Here is a 20964-nt window from a genome sequence, read left to right as displayed (position 1 = left end):
AGAAGAGGGAAATAATAGGGTTTTTTATTTTTAAAAAATAGCTGCACAGTAAAATGAAATGCAAGAAAGTGGGCAAAAATAAAATCAATGGATATTTTGAGCAATTCATCTAAAAACAAAGGCCTGAAGCCAAGGATGCCTGCTTATTTCAAAGATCAGTCAATGAACTTCAACCTCCCAAATCTCTGAAGTTCCTGGTTCATGTGCAATGGCTCTGGCTGTCCTTTCTCGCTCTCTCTGGCCTTCCCCTCATGCCCTTAAACTCAATTCTTCCAGAACCCAGGGCCCTCGTCTCTCATGTCTCTTGGACAGCCAGGGAACCCCTGCACCCTCCCCCCCTTTCCCTAAGGTCCATCCATGGCAGGGAAAGGGGCCTTTTGTCTGCTCTAGAGTGGATTACGCCTGCCAAACTGCAGACAAATAGGTCTGGGTGGGGCTGCAGCAGAAGTAAGTGGGATTCACTTTCCTCCATGATCTGGAGTGGGGGCATGGACTTGTCACTTACTCTTTCTTACTGTTTTCTTGCCTGCACATTTAAAAAAAACACTTTGCGGCATCCCACTGGCTTTCCTTCCTGGCACTTGATTGTGTCCTCCAACAGGTCTCACTGGCCTTACAGCATTACATGCTTGTGATGTTGCTTGGAGTTCTGAAGAGTTCTGAGTTTTGTGTTGGTTAAAAAGAGCAACAATGAAATAGAGCTTTGAACTTTTTTTTTAAAAAAAAAGGTATTCACCACTGTCCTTTAACTAAAAATAAAAATCTAGAGTGCTTTGCACACAACATTTTGGAAAGGCTCAGTTCTTACAATGTCTGTTGAAGTAGAGAAACACAGTGATATGTATGATTTGATTTGTGATTTGATCCCAGAATGACCCTATTTTCATCGGAGAAATATTGGAAAGTATGGAGTTATCTCCGAGCTAAGGAGATAAGCTGCCCAAAGTGGATAGGGGATTGGCGAAGCCCACCTAACAATGTTTAGAAAAAATAAGGATAAGAATTTGTTTGTATTGTTTGTTTTTTCTGCTTGTGTTGTTTAGTTGTGTTATAAACTGAGTAAAAAAAAAATGGGGGGCAAAGTGGATAGGGGAAATTATTATTATGGAATAGGACGTCCCTACTTTCATCAGAGAAATGTTGGAGGGTGTGTAACCATACATCTGTTTTGCATTCCCTCTAGTAAACTATTTCTGGGCCCTCTGCCCCATAATCATTCCTTTGGGACCATTTGCCCTGCTTTAGAAGAACATATTGCCTCCTGAGTATCAGAACTAATCATGGCAGACCTAGTTAAAATAACCAGCCTAGGAATCTAAGCACAAATACTCTGATCAGAGCAGAAATACTATATGCAGCAGAACTAGCATCGTATGTGCTTTCAAGGTACTGATATTTAGCACAGAAGTCTCACAATTTCTGGATATACAGACACACCAGAAATCATATGAGAGATCTTTGTGTTAAAATCTCCATACAACAGGTCACCTGCTTGTTCTGATATACAAATAAGTGACCTGCTGTGTGGAGATTAAACACACAGATCTCTCACATGATTTCTGGAGTGCATTTTCATGCAAGACTAATACAGTACCTATTACACTGGTAATCTGGTGGATTTGAGCACTGTCCAAACCACCTTAAGCACACACAGATATATTTACTCCAAGGTCATTATTAGTAAAATACACAATCGGACTCTACACAAATTCATATGGAAATCTGATGATTTGGGGGTTTAAAAGAAGTTTCACCTTGCTTACTTTCCATATTGTTTTAAAATCATATCTGATTTGCATTTTATTTTTACTGAGAGCAAACAGGCGCTTATCCGGCCAATTTCTGTGGATGAATTCCATACTTTCAAAGCTACAGTTGCTCATGTTTCTTTAAAAACAATACAGTATCCAACACTTTAGAAATTCAACACACTGTAAAGGCAATTTCACAAGGAACCCAAGAAGCTTAAACACAGGGAGTGAGGGGAACACCTGCAGGAAGCAGAAGCAACAATTTTGGACATGGGGAAGGGAGGGGGCTTGTCTGACCCCCACCTGACACTCATCCCCAAGAAGGATGCTTTCTATAGGGAGGGCAGTGTGGTGCCTTGAAGCGAATCCAACTAATGCAGCTGCAGACAGTTAAGAACTGGATCCCGCCCTGGAAAGGGCAATCCTCTGCTTAGAGGCAGCCCAATCCCAGGTGGCGTAACCAGGGACAGGCAGAACTGGTCTTGTGAAAACTCAAAAGGCTCTTGATCCAAGGGTCATAAAACTCTCTTCCCTGGGGACAGGGGAGGAGCCAAGGGAGGAGGGGGGCAGCTTTCCCCCCCCCCATTAAATCAAGTAAATCAATAAAAACACTTAACTGAGGTTCTGCCCCCCCATATAAAGTCTGGCTATGGCCCTGCCAGGGGAAGAGGGTCATGGCCACAACTTGCAGCAGAATTTCACCAGTGCCAGGAATTCCTTAGTGCCAAGTGGGCAACGAAATGCGCCTGTCAAGTCAAAGATGAAAAAGGAAGAAGGCCGGTCCCTCAGGTCCCACCTGCCTCAGGCAAGGCAAGGAGAAAACAAACAGGCACCAGCTCCCACGGGCGCAGGCAAGGAGGGGCAGGCCTGTTGTGGGGGGGGGGGGAGAACCTCACTTAGCTATGTATTTTTGTTCTTAATTGATTGGGGGGCAGCTACCCCCCCGCCTCCCTTCGCCACGTCCAAGGCAGCGCCACAGGCTACAGGTGGCTCTGCTCCCCTCCGGGGGGGGGAGTTTGCAAAATGCAGCTGCGGGCGGCTGTTCACACGAGTGGAGGCGGGGCGGGAGCCCGCGCCGTCGGCTAAGGGGCCTGGAAACGGGCCCCACCGGAGGAGGGCTGCGCACCTGGAAACACGCCGCGGGGTGGGAGCAACAGGGACCGAGACGCCTCCGGGGAGTCGGAGGGCGAGGGGCGGAGCCGTCGGTCCCAGGCGCGCCCCCCTCGGGTTTGCAAGCCTCGCCGGGGAGGGAGGAGGAGGGGGAGGAGGAGGCCGCTGGCAGCCAGCGACGCGCCCCCGGGACCGAGGCGCTCGGCAAGCGAACGCTTTCCCGGCGCGCAAATGGTCCGGAAAGGCGCCAGCCGCACGTCTGAATGCATACACGGGGGTACAAAAAAGCAAAGGAAGGCAACCGGTGCCATGTTTTAAAGACACTGCAATTTCACGTGGCGGAAGGAAGGCAAGCCTGGGGAGGGATCGTGACACGGGGGGGGGGGTGGCTGGAGAGTCCCTGCTGCCCAGGCTCCCCCGAGGTCCCGCAGCCCCAGCCCGCCTCCCCTCGCCCCACTCACCGGGAGCTCCACGCTGACCTCGGTGCCGTCGAGCAGCTGCACCCGGCACTGCAGCGCCGCTCGGCCGCCCGTCGTGGCCGCCTGGATGTGCGGAGGCGCCGGGGCGCCGGGCGCGGCCAGCGGGGCTCCGGCCGAGGCCGCCCGGGGCGCCCCGTCGCGCTCGTCTCCTTCGCCGGCCGCTCGCCCGTAGCGCTGCATCGACCGCCGGCCGAAGGTCCTGCGCAGGAACCGCAGCATGGCGCGCCTTCGCTCCGGGGGACGCGGGCGGCACTCCGGCTCCTTGCGGCCCCGCGCCGGCGCTCCTGCGCGGACGGAGCTCCGCCGCCCGCCGGGAAGCCAGGCAGGCAGGCAAGCAGCGGAGGGCTCGCCGCCGCCGCCGCCGCTGGGCGGGGTCCCCGTGTGCCGCCGCCTCCCTTCCTGCCGCAGACGGCGGCGGCGGCGGCTGCACAAAGGCGGCGGGCGGCGGCGACCTGTGGCGGCGGCGCCGTCGCTCTGGCTGGGCCAAAGGGGGCCGCGTCCCTCGCCTCCTCCTCCGGGGCCGCCTGGCGGAAAGGGCGCCTGCGGCTCTACCTGCGCCCGGCTGGCCACCTGCTCCACCTGGCCTTACCTGGGCGGAGGAAGAGGGGTCGGAGCAGCGGCCGAGATGCCTCGCTCCTCCCCGGAAAGCCGGCCAGGCCCTTCGGCGAGTCGGGGGCGCCCTCTCTGGCCCGCGCCGAGGCAGGCGAAGGGCGGAGAGCGCGTCTCTTGCTCCGAAGAAGCCTGCGGACCTTGGGCACTTACTTCCGAGTAAGTTCTGGGCAAGGCCAAGCCGGCAGAAAGGGCCTGGCAACGCACGCTTGGATCTCGGCCTGAGCAACTGTTAGGATGGGAATGGTTGGCTTGTTTTCCAGTCTGTGCTCTTGTTTTCTTTGTCAGAGGTGGGAAGGTGACCCCAAGGGTCATCCAGTCCAGCCCCCTGCCATGCAGAAATCTCAACTATTGAGGAGAGCCCACAACTTCCCAAAGAAGCCCCTTTCACTGTTGAACATCAATGTATTTTGTGCTTTTATTTCGTAGGAACCGCCACCATTCCATCCACGATCTAGTGGAGATCCCTGCATTGCAGGGGGTTGGGCTAGATGACCCTTGGGGTCCCTTCCAACTCTACCATGCTAGGATGACTAGGACAAGAGCCCTGCTGGATCAAGGCAACTAGCAGTCTGTTCTCCCAGGAGTCAACCAGATGCCAATGGGAAGCACACAGGCAGATCCTGGGGCCCCGGCAGCCCCCTCCCCCAGAGCGTAGGGTGAGGCCAGTGGAAGGGAGTGCAAAATGAGGGTTTCCGTAAAGCACAGAACACACTGAGGCTGCACCCTTCATTGTTTCATTTTCATTTCATTTTTTAATTTGCATACCGCCTTTTCCGTCTTGCTATATACAAGGCAGTTTACAAGCTGAAGAAACAACAATATACAGCAAAGGTCACACATCTTATAATGATCCAATAAAAATGTCAAGATAAATATATGACTTAAAATAAACCACAGTATCAAATAAAGTAATATTTAATATCCCATTAGAATATAATAGTATACAAGAAAATAATGTCAACCTATCAGCAAACATTAGACAGAAATTCACTCTCAACAATTGCAGTAACCGTTACTTAAATTATAAAATAAAGCAACAGCAAAATACATAAAATACCACAATACATAAAAAGCCATAAAGTAATGATACTGTTGTTCATTAATGGTGCCCTTTCTTTAGGTGTTGGTGTCCTGGAGCAGAGCCAGACCCAGATGGAGCACCTTCTTGCAGGACCAGGCATGCTGAGATGCATGTGTGAACAAAGAAGATTTGCCCTGCCCAGGAAAGAAAGCAGTAAATGGCTCAAGTGTTGAGCTCTTCAGCACAGAAGGCATCCATCTTAACACCGTGTCTTCTATGGTCTGTCATGGATCAAAGCAGCAAAGCACAACACAGATAAGGGCCAGTTGTCTCACTTTCCTGTCTCTGTCAGTGAGCACTGCAAGTTGCCAAGTTTCTCTCTATCCAGGGCTGTGTGTAGGAGCAAGTAGGAGTCCAAGTGACTAGCACAAGCTGCAAGGAGCAGTTTAACTCTGACTCCAGTCATGTCCATGAATTGCAGCCCTTCCAGAGAAATGGAAGGTTGCCATCACTCCAATGGAGAAAAGTCAAGTTGTGCACTGTTATGATGAGAGCAGACCTTGCTCTCTGCCCTGGCTGGCCTGGCAGTGAGAAGGCACCTTTACACATCCCCCTCTGTATGTTCCCATCACCCACCGGAGATCCTTGCAATGTCTTCCCTCCACATACAACCTGCCTTTCAGGATGGTGTGCATTTTGCAACTCTGAAAAAATCTGGACGTATGAACTAAGTACAGAAAGGGTTAAAGGGTTGTGCGATTCATAGGGAAGGGGGAGGCTGGTACATCAACAACTCGCAGAATAGTTCTGTAAAAAACAAAACAAAAACCTGATCCTCAAAAGGTTCTCATTTATGATCGCCCACGCCACCTTGGGAAGAATATACAGTGGTACCTCGGGTTACAGACGCTTCAGCTTACAGACGCTTCAGGTTACAGACTCCGCTAACCCAGAAATAGTACCTCGGGTTAAGAACTTTGCTTCAGGATGAGAACAGTAATCGCGCAACGGCAGCGGGAGAAGGCAGCCTAGATATATTTTAAATAAAGAAAACATTACAGCCCTTCTGTGTGCTTTGCCTCTCTTCCCTTGCAACAACCAGGCTGGGAATACATGATTTTGCAATAGCTGCAGACTCCTTTTGGCCTTCTGGAAGCCTAACAAGCACACCCTGCCTCAGTATTTAAACAAAACAAAATATTAAAAGAACGCTGGATAAGAGAAGAAAGAGAAATTAATTGGGAAATGCAACATTGTTCAAAATTAGGGCAAGAAAGGAAAATTACCAGTTTAGAACAAGGCTGCAATGCCTGTTGGAAGAATTGGGTTAGGTCAAGGTATACAAGAGGAGATTTCGTGAAGTCAGTTTGCTAAAAATTCACCCTACTAGAGGGAGTCTACTGACCTCTCAAATAATTTGCAATACCAAATTACACCTCCATATCTAAATGAGTTATTTTCTTTAAAATGTATTCCAAGATGCTCTTCAGCCTATTCCTATGGAAATCTACTTGGCTAAATTCTGTGAGATTATCACCCAGTAAGTACTATATTTTTCCGTTACAGATAGGTAGCCGTGTTGGTCTGCCATAGTCAAAATAAAAAAATTCCTTCCAGTAGCACCTTAAAGACCAACTAAGTTAGTTCTTGGTATGAGCTTTCATGTGCATGCACACTTCTTCTTTTGGTGTATCTGAAGAAGTGTGCATGCACACGAAAGCTCATACCAAGAACTAACTTAGTTGGTCTTTAAGGTGCTACTGGAAGGAATTTTCATATTTTTCCGTGTATAAGACTAGGTTTCCCCCCTAAAAAGTAATGTCAAAAATTAGGATGCGTCTCTCCCCATTTTCTTGAATTGGAGTCTTATACATGGGGGCATCTTATAGACGGAAAAATACTATACATATTGGTCTTAATGGGAGCTTTATAATATACTCTGTTCTCATTTAAAAATAGAGTGTTTCCCTTTCAATGCCAAGTATAGTTTTGAATAAGCAAACAGTCTTACACATTCACCCACCCACCCCCAACCAGAGCTGAAACAGATCTAGAGCAGGCAAGGCCAACCTTTTTGGACCAGTAGGACCATTTCAATTTTTGAGGAAGTATTGTGGGTGCCAGTCAGAATATGGCTGCCATCAGGGTGTAGCATAACACAAAATTAGTTAGCCTGGAAACGAGGAGACTGAGAGGAGATAGGAAAGCCATCTTCAAATATCTCAATATGGAAGATGGAGCAAGTTTGTTCTCTCCTGCTCCAGAGCGTAGAACTCGAACCAAGTTACAAAAAAGGAGATTCTGACTAAACATCAGGAAGAACTTTTGACAGTAGAACGGGCTCCCTCAGAAGGTGAAGGATTATCCTATATAGGAGGTTTTTAAGCAGAGGTTGGAGGGACACCTGTAATGATGCTTGAGTTGAGGTTCCGGCACTGCAGGGGGTTGGACTGGATGGCTCTCAGGGGCCCTTCCAAATCTACAATTCTAGGATTCTGTAATTCACTTTGCTCTTCTATGATGCAAGTTCTATGAAGCAAGATGTAATCTGCCTTTCTTCTAACCAGAAGAAAATAGAGTTCTAATATAAATCTAACCACATTTGTTCAAAAATACGCAACTAAACATTTGCTCTTGGTGAGCAATTAAAAAAAAAGTGGTTGTCCTTTTTACAAGGGGAGAGGTATTAACGTAGACTGTATGGCAGCATTCCAGAGTCATTAATTATACCGTGCCTGCCACCATGTACCTATCTTCTCTTTCATTTCAAATGAATGTGCCCAGAGGCAGAATTGTACTTCTGTGTGCTGTTAACTGTCTGCTGTGATCTGACCTTAAAGTTAGTTGTGCCACTCACTTGTGGGAGGCAGTGTCCCTTTTACCTGCTCAACGATGGTGAAAAATGCAGTTAGCATATTTTTGCATTGAGCTGACTTGCAGAGCTACGGGAACATAACTTAAATCAAGATACCCTTACGGTTTGCTCATTCTCTGGTAAGCAGTTTAAAATTCATGCCAGTCAATGAAGCACGGCTGGCTTGTGTAAGACTACTTACTGAATGTCATTTCCTGGTCTCTGTCCAAATTCAACTTGACCCAAAACTGATACCTGTTGCCAAGATGGGATTTAGTTAAGTCTATACACAACCTCACTTTCCTCCTTGCTGAACCTTGGTCCACAAATGAAGATTTTGTGAGAATTTCTGCAATCTTCATGGCGTTCCCATGAAAACCAAAAAACTTTTGGGTGGAAAGAATACCTGCTTATTTAACAGGCGAGTGAGTGACCTTCCCATTTCCTTCTATTTTTATTAACATTAAACAGAGCCAAGCCACTCTCCTCAGCAGCTGGCTACTAGTCAGTTTAAAAATCTATTTGAAAACAGCTCTGGGAATATTGCTACAGGATTGCATTGTATAGGGAGTTGACTACCTTCATTCTCAAGAGGTTTTCGAACTGAATAGCAGCCATCTGCTGGGTGCAGCAGCTTGCCTTTAACATATTTGGGCAAAGTCTACCCAGTCACCTCACCAAATGCTACTCATCCTACCAACTTGAACTTGCTACCCTCGCCCTACCTCAACATCCACTGGCCAGACTCATCTTGAGATGAGTTTTTGCTCTTCATATGATCTGACTGAATGCTGAAAGATTCAACTGGGACAGACATTTGGATGAGCCCTAAGCTAAATAGGGCTCTGTTCCACAAAGTCCTGTGGTGAATAAACTCTTAAATTCATTAGTTTCAAAGTTACTCATGTCCATTAACTTTAAAGGGTCTATTCTGAGTAGGACTGACATTGACTACCACCCCTAATCTTAGCTAAATTATGTCCCCTATGGTCTCTGACCAGCAGTACACTAATTAAGGAGGCTGCCTCAAAGGTAAATGGGCTGGGATCCCTCTGGCCCACTTGTAATTTGAGCCCAGCAGATCACTAATGTGTCCTGTGAAATAGTAGTAGAATAGTAGAATTCTAGAGACTGAAGGGATCACGAGGGACCCCTCATCCAACTCCCTGCAGGACTTTGCCCAAAGTGGGGCTTGAACCCCTGGAGCTGAGATTAAAAGGCTTGTGCTCTACCAGCTGAGCTATCAGAAGTGTACAGTATAGTTTGAAGATTTTCCCTATTCCACTTCTTTTGGACAAGAAGTTACCTTGACTTGGGGAAAGACTGCCCTCCTTTTATGCAAGAACAATTTGTCCAGAGAATGGTGTGAAGTTACGACACTTTTATTAGGAAATTAGACATATTTGGCCATCTAAGATGTCTGGATGAGAGATTGCCTCAGCACAATATGTAACTGGGCCAGTCCTGTTCTGACTAAAACTAGGAAGACCTTTCAACAGTGGAATGGATTCCCTAAGAAGATGGTGGGCTCTTTTCCTCGGAGGTTTTTAAGCAGAGTGTGGACTGCCATCTGTCAGGGATGCTTCAGTTGAGATTGCTGCACTGCAGAGGGTTGGACTAGATGACCCTCAGGGTCGATTCCAAGTTCATGATTCTATTCTATAACTAGCCAGAGTGAGGCAACCAGGCAGCGGCAGCAGCCCTGAGCCTACTAGCCATTTCCCTTTGTGGACACTTCAAGGCCTGCCCTCCACCCCCTCCCTTAAACTAGCTCACTGCACTCAGGTGGGGTGGAGAACACTGTCCCACGGCCAAGCCTTCTGCATGTGGGATGGAATGGGTTGTCTTCACCTTAGGCAGCACAATGTCCTGAACCAGTCCTGATATGGAAGGAAAGCTGCCTCCCTAGCTGGTTTGGGGGTCACCCCTGGTTCTGGTGTGGGTCAGGTGAATGCACCCTCGCCTTCCTTGTTCTCTTAGATTCAGGCAGATGAGCTAGGACAGCTCAGAAGGACCCTCACGCAAACACCTGGCTGGAAGGCTTAGAGCCTGCCACTGCTACATGGGAGATGGATTGAAGAAAAGGAAATACGAATTGGCTCCACCCTGTAGCCTGACCAATCACGGCTAGGAGTCAGGTGGAGCCATAGGTCTTTAAAAAGTGTAGGGGGTGTCAGAATTGCGCTCCGGCTGGAAAAAAGCACCGGCATGAAGTGACCTGGACACCTGAACCTCAGGGCCGGACGTATGCTAGATTTCCCACCCCCGTGTGAGAGACATGACATCACAACAGAATTTCCTTTGTTACCCACATACCCACCCTTTCCTCAGACAACTCTTGACAAGGGCACTTAACTTCATGATGATATCACCTCAGTTGAAACCGTGTGTTTTTAAATACTGGAATGCAACTGTACCTGAAAAACCAACTGACGAGATTGCCACCCCAAGTTTCACCGTTGCAAAGGTGAAACATGCCCCCAGTGCTGTATTGCTCCATTGAGTTTTGTGTCAGCTGAGGAACAAGAAGTGGCTCACAGACAGGTCCCTCTTCTGGCAAGCTGTCATCCTCATGGCAAGAAACAGGCACTTGGATCTCTTGGATCAGAAATCCTGCTCTGAAACTCCTGGTGCTTCACACTGAGCATTCAGAGAAGATGCTTGATGCCACATGTATTCAGTGATGCTACACAATGTTGTATCTACAAACATTTCACAATATTATGCAATAACTTCCAGAATACTGTGCTATGTTGCTAAATACCAGATGTGTCAGTGAATCAGTGTGAAGAAAGAAAAACACTTTCCATATGTTTCTTCTTTTTGCCTAAATTTATTCTTTTAAACTAGACTTGAAGGTGAAGCGTGTCACAATATTAACAAACAAATTGTGATCATTTTAGTTGTTATAATACAGGGTGAGCCTTTTAACATGTGTAATCTGTATCCACAGGGCCTCTTTCAAAGGACTCACCCTGTATTTATAGAATATGAGCCTTCATTTTTATTTATTTATTTTTTAAAAAGACTCCTATCCAATTTGGGATGTAAATGAGGAACTAACTCACTTCTTGAGCTTGGGACCTAGTGGTTCTTGCTTCTATATGCTTAGCTAAGAGCTGCCATATTGGTCCTTGCAAGAACCTGCATCAATGTGTGCAGGACGGTTCACCTAGAAGGATTGCTGCAATAGCACAAAGTATCAGGGGGGCGGATGCCAACTGTTTACCCAGAAAGGTTTACTGATGTCAAGGCTGAAGAGAAGCTTAAAAAAACAAACATGCCAGAGCTTCCCAACAACAACAGACCAATGATGTCCAAAATATGAATTACACAAAAAAGGAAAATCAAGTACTAGGAAAACTAGAAGAGACCCTTATGGGGGGTGGGGGAGAAAGGAAGAAAGGGTCCAAATGATAGCAATCAGTCCAATGGAGAAAGGTGACAACCAGCCAGTTCAGTAATCAGAAGACCAGGAGTGGTTTCTTAATTAAGTGCTTGTTTGCACATATAGATGAAAAAATGTTGCATGTTTCCTTTTCACCTTACATAGTCTCAGTTACAAGAATAGCCGCCACACTATCTTAGAGCCCTCTTCAAACACAGAAGGGAATAGGAATATGTAACACCACCCCCTGAAATTGACAGAAAGTATAAATGACAAAATGGGAGGGAATCTTCTTTGTCTTCTGCCCTGGCCCTCAGCCTGGCCAACAAAGTAGTGCAAATGAGATAGAGAACACATGTTCAAGGTCTTGACTGGAATGCACCTGTCCATGGACTTGGCCTGATATTAAAACCATAATTTACTTTAAAAGGAAGTCAGGAATGCTTATGTAAACATATCTAAGGGTTATATTGGAAACATATTAACCTGAAAAATAATGCAAGCCAAAAAATAATAAAATCATAATGTAAAACACAATTTTTTGACATTGTCAGCGAGAATTAGAATAGTAGATGTTATCTACAAAATAAAGAATATGTAAAGCACAGGAGAATGTTAAGTAATTTACAAATCCAAGAAACATTAAATCACATCACTGATTAGACTTCCTTTTCCTGTTCACATCTCTCTCTCTCTTTATTATATTAATAGTCAAACTTCCCACACAGTCCCAGCAATCAAGACTTTAATTCATTTGAAAGAGAACCATTGTTTTTTATATGCAAACTGCATTTAACAGATAACAGTTATAAGAACCACTAATTTATGTTTTCTAAAACTCAACTGAAGAAAGGAGAGAATCATAAAATTTATTGGAAAACAGCAGGCCAGTAATATAAGAATAATTATAAATGACTGTAAAACCAAGACAGGACAATGTTCCAGTACAGAACATTCTTATTCTTACACAGTTGGTGGCCATTTAACTCAGTTGATGCAATTTTACAGTTCTTTATGGCAATTTAGTTTATTAGCAGGGACTAACAACATGCTCTCTGGAGACCTTTGATAAAATTTCAGTTAATTATAGTAAGACTTCCGTGAAGCCTTGTCTACAATATCCTTCAAGGGGGGCTGAAGGGGGCAGGCTATTCTGGGGACAGTTTAGGATTCTAACCAAGAGGGTCACAGACTGAGCAAGCGCCATGCAGACAGAAGCTCCTAGATTCACTTCCCTATAACTCAGGCCAAAAAGATTCTTAAGTAGCTTCTCATCACCTGAGACTTTGGGGTGCTGCTGTCATTTAAAATAGACACTCGTGGGATAGATGCCCTTTAAAGAGCAGCTTCACGTTATTGTGGGTTTGGCTGACTTGATCACTGAGAATGAGTGGTAGGGGGAAATAATGTTAAAGTATCTTAATGCCTGAACGATTCCCCCCCCCCCCAGGATCTCTGCAAAAGAAAGTATGGAATGAGTCCACAGAGGACAGTGAGGAGCTGCAGACAACACTGTCAACACTTCCATCAAAGCAGCTTCCATCTCCCATGGAAACAGGCCGAGAAATATCTTGTGTGCTTCTCAAAACACAAATACTCAGCGTATGGTTTCATCAGGAATATCACATTGCAGTCATAGCTGATCCTATAGTCTTCTATAGCACAATGAAGAGGAAGCCAGCACAATAATTATTATTCTTCATTCCACTGTGCCAGAAAAATTATTCTTCATGATAGTTGGACCTATGTTTGCCTGACACTGATGTCCTCTTGTTGTTGGCGCATTTCTGTTTTCAAAAACGTATAGAGACTCCAGACCTATTTAACCTCTTTAGACTAACAAGAAATCAATAGTTTACTTTTAACATTTCATGTGCACAAAGTTACAGCACTGGCTCCCCTATTACAAGAGGCATTCCTTTCTACATGAAGAAGGAAGACATATTCTGCTAAGTCTTGGTTTATAATGCATAATTTCATTAACCAGAGTTAATTTTTATGGTCCAAACCTGGTCCTGCAGCTTACCTATACAGTTAAAGAATGCAGATTAACCAAGGTTTGTAGTTGGTTTATAAATCTTGGTTAATGCTAACTATGACTTAGCATTATGGGTAAATGCAAATTTCCTCTTTAACTGTGGTTAAAGAACCAGAGCCATCAAAAAGCCTCAGAGCCGTGAGTATGTAACAGTTGAAATATGAAGCCACATTCTAGGCTCAACAGGTAAAAAGTAAAGGTTAAAGACCCCTGGATGTCAATGGTGACTGTGGAGTTGTGGTCTCATCTCACTTCAGGCTGAGGGAGCCATATTTGTCCACAGACAGCTTTCTGGGTCATGTGGCCAGCATGACTAAACTGCTTCTGGTGCAACAGAAACCAGAGCACATGGAAATGCCGTTTACGTTCCTGCCACAGTGGTACCTATTTATCTACTTGCACTGGTGTGCTTTTAACTGCTAGATTCAGCAACCCTCTCTGGTGCCTGTTACTCTGCCTGCCAACAACTGATCTCTCCACCTGTTTTCTTGCCCCATACCCTATTTCTTGCCCTATTAGAAGCATTTTCTACATTTGCCTCATTGTCACAGAAAGGCAAAGCAAATTTAAAGAGAACACTGTAGCCTGCTCTTAGCTACTGATCATGAAATAATGTTTAAGCACCTTTATTGCACAGTTAAAGCAGGAGTTTTGATGGTTATACAACCTAGCAAAATATATGCTGAAGCAGAAAGATGGTTCAGGAGCAGAACTTTTTTCCAGCTGGTGCTCATTGGAACTGAGTTCCAGCCCCTCTTTGTTGTGTTCCAGCAGTTCTGTAGTGCTGTCCCCTTGCGTGGCGCTTGGGGCTGCATGGCAGAGGTGGCAGAGGTGGCAGAGGCTGTGCTGCAGAGGCGCTGTCTGGCTCAACAACTTTGGGTGGGTGCTCTCCTGAAAATGGTCAGCAAGTTCCGGAACCTTTTCTTTTTTTCATTTTTGTTTTCCGAATATAAAACAGAAAAAGAAAAGAAAGAATAACATCAACAATAGCACCAATAATACATATTCATAATTGGACATAAAAAAAAGAAAAAAAATTGAAAAAGAAAAAAGAAAAGTTGACTTCCCCCAAGTCCCTTCCCTGGTTCCATTGTTTATCATCATACTGCATGTCCATTTTAATTTAAAAAATCATTAAAATTACTTATCTTCCATTCATATTACCTTACAAATATTTCTAGAATCCTGCTAATGTATTAACCTGTGTACATTGCTTCTGTATATATGCAATAAAGTCCTTCCAGTCTTCTTTAAACTCGTCGTCTCTTCCTCTTAGTTTCAATGTCAATTTTGCCATTTTAGCATATTACATTAATTTAACTTGCCAATCTTCTTTGGGACACCTTCTTCTTTCCAGTGCTGTGGTAGCAGTATTCGTGCAGCTGTAGTTGTATACTTAAATACTGTATTTTTCGCCCTATAGGACGCACTTTTCCCCCTCCAAAAATGAAGGGGAAATGTGTGTGTGTCCTATGGGGCGAATGCAGGCTTTCGCTGAAGCCTGGAGAGCGAGAGGGGTCGGTGCGCACCGACCCCTCTCGCTCTCCAGGCTTCAGGAAGCTCTGCGCAACCCTCGGGAGACCGGCTCCGAGGGTTGCGCAGAGCTGCCTGCAGTCCCGGGCTCAGCGCAGCTCTGCGCAGCCATTGGGAGTCCCACCCAGCTCCCAATGGCTGCGCAGAGCTGCCTGCAGTCCCAGGCTCAGCGTACTTCTCCCCATCGCCAGCCCCACAAGCTCGGGGGACAGCGGGGAGGCAGAGCGCGCCTTCCCATTGTTCCCCGACCTGGTTCTTCCAGCCCTGCACCTTTTTTTTTATTTATTCCCCCCCCCAAAAAAAAACTAGGTGCGTCCTATGGGCCGCAGCATCCTATGGGGCGCAAAATACGCTAAGTCTTTTTGTGGTCCTGGTATGTCCACTCCTGTTATACTGATAGAAAAGCTTCTGGTTTCTTAAAAAAAGTTATTTTAAACTTCATCTTCATTTCATTATAAATCATTTCCTAATATTTCTTAACAATTTTGCAATCCCACCACATATGAAAAAAAATGTCTCTTCTGCTAATTTACATTTCCAACACTTACTTTCTTTATTTTTGTACATTTTTGCTAATTTTACTGGAGTTAGATACCATCTATACATCATTTTCATAGTTTTCTTTAATCACCACACTTGCAGTAAAATTTATCTCAGCCCTCCATAGTTTTTCCCAATCCTCCATCTTGTGCCCACATCTTGTGCCCATTTAATCATAACTGATTTAACCTCTTCATCTTTCATTTCCCATTCTAGCAACAGACTATACACTTTCGATAATAGTTTCCTATCATTTTCTATTATTTCTCTCTGAAATGTTGAGAACCTGAACCTCTTTGTCTAGCCCTGCCCAAGAGTCTTGGTTTTCTCTGGCTGGTGAGAATGACTGCACCTCCTTAACTGGAGGAAAATAGGAGGAAGGGGAAGGGGAAGAAATCAGGATTGCTGTGAGAGTTGTCCACCCCACGTGTCAGTTCAACCACCCAATAGCAAATGGGCAACTGAGGCCACTGAATGCCATGGGAGTTATACAGACTTGCAAAGGGTAAGCAGATTTCCCACCCAGGGTGAGTTGTGGTAAGTCATGCTAATAAAAATTAGAAGTGAATTCCTGGGTGATAAAGTTTTGCTATGCATTATTTTTGTCCAAACCTTGCAACATGTCTTTTCTCCCCAGGATTAAAGCAGCTCCAACTAGTGTAAGTCAAGTAGATCAACATAGCCTGTTTCCTGTCTAGCAGACAAGATGGAAGTGGGCCTGTTCATTCATCTCCTATTTGTTTTCTATGAAGAATGAATCAATAAGCTATCAGCGAACAGAATTGCATGCCAACATCCATGTAGTTTCCCCCTAGATCAGTGTTTCCCAACCTTTTTCAGGCAAAGGCACACTTGTTTCATGAAAAAAATCTCGAGGCACACCACCATTACAGCCCCGTGACGTCAGCGCGCAGCGTCACGCCGGGAGGGACATGAATTGCTAGCAAATTACATAATCACCTCCTTGAGGGCTGGCTCATCTTCTCCGAAGGCAGAACCCCATTAATTAACAGCACAGACTCACACCATAGCCGAGGGGGGAAAACCTCAGTCATGCACAGTCATGCACATGTGGGGGCTAAATGAGGACGAAGACCGGGCAGAGAGCAGGGTTCAAATCACCCCACCTGGCCAGGACAATCCCTGGGTGCTCCCTTGGGCCATTCGCCTGACCCACCTCGCAGGGCTGTTGTTGCGAGGATAACACGGGGAGAACCACGCGCGCCCCCGGGAGCTCCTTGGAGGAGAAAGCGGGCGATGAATGCAATGCACGAAATATATGAGAGGCGACCAGGTTTTGCAGGTGAGGGGCCCCCGCCAGCCTCTGCTTCCAACACCCGGCGCAACGACGCCGAAGTTTCCCCCCGGGCTCGGCTCGGGGAGCAGCGCTGCTCCCCCCCGGCTCCCCTTCACCCTCCCGGCTCTCTCTGCCACCCACTGGAGACCCCCCTCACCTGCCAAGTCCGGAGCGCCGGTGGAAGTTGCATGCATGCATGCAGGGCGCCGCGTTGCCATTGCATTGCACTGCACTCCATGCAACGCCTGCATGCATGCATTGCCTTGTACGCCCGCCAAGGGGTCTCCCCGCGGTCCGATGCGTCCCCTCCGGCGCGGATGCAGCATTGCAAAAATAAAAAACCCCCGACGCAGCCCTACCTGGGGGGCAGCCTCCGCCTCCGCCGCTCCGCCTCCGCGGGGATCCCCGGGCTCCATCCTGCCGCCCGATCTCCGCGGGGGCGCAGGCAGGCTGCGCGGGGTCTGCACGGAAGAGCCCCTGCCCGCCCGGCCGCCGCCGCTGCGCTCATTCCATGGCCGGGAGAAGAGCGCTTCAAACAAAACGCCCGGCCCGCCAGGCCACGCTGGGAAACGTAGTTTGCGCACCCCGCACGGGCGCGGAGCCCAAGGGCGAGGGGACTACGGATCCCGGCAGCCCCCGCGCCGGGGACGGAAGGGGAGAGGCCGGGTGCAGGGATGGAGGGACGGGTGGGCGAGCGAGTGAGTGAGTGGCAGCCGCCAAGCCTTGGCCGAGAGCCAGGAAGGGCCTCCCCGGAGGAGGAGGAGGGAGGCGCAGAGCGGGAGGGAGGGAACCCCAGGGGTCATCTAGTGACGGCGCCCCAATTGAAAATTTGACTTAAAAAAAAAATCTTTCGAATTTTTAAATTTTTCCCGCGGCACACCAGGCAACATCTCGCGGCACACTAGTGTGCCGCGGAACAGTGGTTGGGAAACACTGCCCTAGATCTAAGCTGTAAAAGTGACATGCTATTAACACTCCTCAAGTTCTTTCCAAGCAAACCTGATTCTTTCCACCCCTTCATTACATACTGGGCTGCCAAGGGGTGGGGGGAGTGGAATATTGTATGCGGATTGAGCTCTCAGTTACACACTCAAAAGAAGGAGAATTCTTTAACCCACACTTACTGTATAGTAAAATTTGCAGAAAGTAACTCACAGAATGTAAGTACAGTGTTTCCAAGGAATGGAAAAGGAGACAGAAGCTGGAAAGAAAGTGCAGAGAAGGATTCCTGTCTCCTGGCATCCAAACAATCTGCTGATCAATCACAGCTTTGGCTTCACTCACTGTCTAAAAATGCTGAAATTTGGGAGCAGCTAGGATAACTATCTCACAGAAATCGTTCAGAAAGTTAAGGTTTGCCTGTAACTTTCACTTTGTCACTTTATTTATAGGACACCAACTTGCTTTTATTTTTTTAAACGAAAGCTCAAAGGCTTCCCTCATGCCTTCCTCACGAAAGGACGTCAGCATCCTCATACTATAGGGTTTCCATATGTCTAGTTTTTCCTGGACACATCGTCTTTTTGGTAAAGTGTCTGTACAGGCAGATTTTTTAAATTTGCCAAAATGTCCACTTTTTTGGTTTGGTACCCTAGCTCCCACCTAAGGTATGCCTCTCTTGGGCGCACCTCCTGTCATTCAACAGCGCCGCAGCACTCATTGGGTTGAGATGCTCCTTGCCTACCTACGTCCTGCCCTCTGCCGCCATTGGATCTGGTGTCTCCTGCCTGCCAACTTGATTCACTTTGGGACCTGCTTTTCTCCCTTATCCTCTCTCAAATGCACCCCCTAAGATACCTCTCTGCTAATGTCTATCTATTGAGTCTCTGCATTTAACCCTCTCCTCTTTTTTCTCTCCCGCATCTTTCTAGCAGATGTTTCTCCGTGTGTGTGTGTGTGTGTGTGTGTGTGTGTGTGGCCTTTTGTTTCAGTGCTTTTTGGCACATGCCTTTCCAAACTGGTGGGCTGATTTATATTGGGTAGTGTCAGGGAACTGACATTGGAGCTAGAGGCGGAGGGAAGGCTCTCAAATGATGCTGGAGAAGGGCCCAGCAGGGAGAGAGGCAGCTCCGCAGATGGGGAAGCAAATCAGTGCAACACCAGGGATAGAGAGGGGCTGATGGGGGAATCGGTGAGAGGGTTCCAGGACTCTTCACCAGACACCAGCGGGGAGAGCATGGGTCCTCCGCTACCCATGCCCACCCTGCGCAGAAGACTTCTATGCAGAGAGAGTAGGAGGAGACTGTGTGTCAAACAACTTTTATGTTGGAAGAGGTTCAAGAAACGCCCACTGACAGATTCTGCTAGCGACTGAGGCAGCCACGAAGTGAAGGGCTGCCCAGACTGAAAGGTTTAGCAAGGCAACAAAGCCTGGAGAGGCGGCAACTTACGCACGAGCAACCCATACACATTACAGGTAGCTAGCAAAATACATTGTGACTCAGTGTAGTTTTATTCTCTACATTACACAGTAATTTGAGTACCCATATTTTGGCACATCTTTGTATGTCCAAATGATGTAGTTACATATTTTTCACTCTATAAGACGCACCAGACCACAAGACGCACCTAGTTTTTGGAGGAGGAAAACAAGAAAAAATATATTCTGAATCTCAGAAGCCAGAACAGCAAGAGGAATCGCTGCGCAGTGAAAGCAGCAATCCCTCTTGCTGTTCTGGCTTCTGGGATAGCTGCGCAGCCTGCATTCGCTCCATAAGACACACACACATTTCCCCTTACTTTTTAGGAAGGAAAAAGTGAGTCTTATAGAGCAAAAAATACGGTATGTAACTGTAGACTCTGAAGTCAGTGGCCTTTTAGGATGGCAATGTGTATTACTTGAAAGTGTGGTGAGCAGGCCTGTTGCATCTTCTGCTGATTGGGGACCAGGACTTCTGCCCCAACGTCCTACCCAAAGGGCATCATTGTGGGTGCCTGTTTTTTTCTTTTCTTGTGTGCTTGCTGGTTTTAATTTGATAAAAATATGCCTTTGCTTTGTGCATTTTACTCTAGTTTTGTGGTTTGGTAGTTCTACATTCTCAAGGTTCGAGTTGCATAAAGCAGCAGCCTCTTGACATCCCAAACTGCTTGAGGTCCACATGTGGCAAGCTGCTTGAGTGTGGCCACTGGCTTGGACATCATGGCACAGCAGACTGTTTTCTTTGGAAGCTTGTGCTGTGGTAGAATCATTTGCATTGCTTGGCCACACAAAACAGCCTCAGCATGGTTTTGATTTCTGTTGCCCAACATTGCAGCTTATTTGTTTGAATGAGGCTTACAATCTACTCTTATCGTTGTCTACCTGGTAGCATATGCAATCTTGATTTGCTGCTGGCTAAGTATATTTGACACCTCTCCTTTTTTGCATTAAAAAGCCTGGTTAGGACTGATGCCTTGTTCAAATGTAATAGTGATTTTAAAAGCCACAGGCTATGTATTCACTATACCTTACAAGCACATTCTTTCGCTCAGAGAATTCTGGACATTGTAGTTTATGCCTCTCAGCAGTGCAATTCCCAACATTCCTTAACAAACTACCGTGCCCAGAATTATTTGAAAGTATGAATGTGCTTTGAATGTCCTTTAAAGGTGTACATGGGCACAGTGTATGCAGTTCAGGAATGAGTAGTTGGTGGCCTTCCAGATATCAGCATGGCCAAGGGTCAGGAATGGTGGTAGTTGTTGTTCAACAAGATCAGGAGAGTCACAGGTTCCATATTCCTAGTGAAGACTCACCTTCACCCCTTTTCTAGAGAAGTATGAAAGTAAATGGATACTTCGTTCCCATTTATTTTGAACACAGCACATGGGAGCTAACTGAGAAATCCAAGCTTCCAACCTGCCATATGAGAGGTGGTTTGAGTGGGGCATTGCCCTTCTGGCTTCTGTCAATGAGGGGGGGAAACTCTACCGCTGGCAGGAAAGCCAAAGGGCTAGCAGGCAGAACCAGTGGAATCTCTGCCTGCGGAAACCCTCAAAACAGGTGAGGGCAACTGACTGAGTCTCTTTGCTCCACCAGCCTCAAAGGCATTCCTGCCGTGACCATGAGGTAGTCATTTACATTTGTACCAATACAGGAGTTTCGTTGTCAGGATGCTGCTGATTGCCCAGGAAATTATAAAAACAAGGCAAAGTTTCTTACAGTGCTTTTTTATTTCAATCTTTACAGAGAGAGGCTATAGAACCCAGCCTCTTAGATAATGGCGTTGCCCTGAGTGAATCTCCACCCCCTTCTCTCCCACTTCCTCATTCATCATTCTCATCATCTCCTCTTCTACGAGTGCTGCTACGTGCCCTCTGTGTTTGAGCTCTTTGCTCTCCTACTTTCAAGGCTCGCTGGGT

General features: G+C 46.7%; 1 protein-coding gene and 1 long non-coding RNA gene across 6 annotated transcripts in view; one reads left to right on the top strand and one right to left on the bottom strand.

Moving 5' to 3' along the window:
• EPB41L4B (erythrocyte membrane protein band 4.1 like 4B) overlaps positions 1 to 3574 on the bottom strand; it is a 138453-nt gene extending 134879 nt beyond the window's left edge. For all 5 annotated transcript variants that reach the window (XM_082194808.1, XM_082194810.1, XM_082194809.1 and 2 more), the window contains exon 1: positions 3323 to 3574. In XM_082194808.1, coding sequence (XP_082050934.1) covers positions 3323 to 3559 — 237 coding nt within the window. In that variant the 5' untranslated portion in view covers positions 3560 to 3574. The remainder of the gene's footprint in view (positions 1 to 3322) is intronic.
• A 439-nt stretch (positions 3575 to 4013) lies between these two features.
• On the top strand, positions 4014 to 5777 carry LOC309516416. Its single transcript, XR_014212896.1, has 2 exons — positions 4014 to 4108; positions 5073 to 5777. It is a non-coding gene; the product is annotated as an uncharacterized lncRNA (long non-coding RNA).
• Positions 5778 to 20964: the final 15187 nt, after the last annotated feature.

This window comes from Podarcis vaucheri, assembly GCF_965113315.1.
Source record: "Podarcis vaucheri genome assembly, chromosome: 13".
In the NCBI taxonomy this organism is placed as follows: domain Eukaryota; kingdom Metazoa; phylum Chordata; class Lepidosauria; order Squamata; family Lacertidae; genus Podarcis; species Podarcis vaucheri.
Note: the sequence above shows the minus strand (reverse complement) of the source record. Positions and strands in the feature narration are given on the sequence as shown.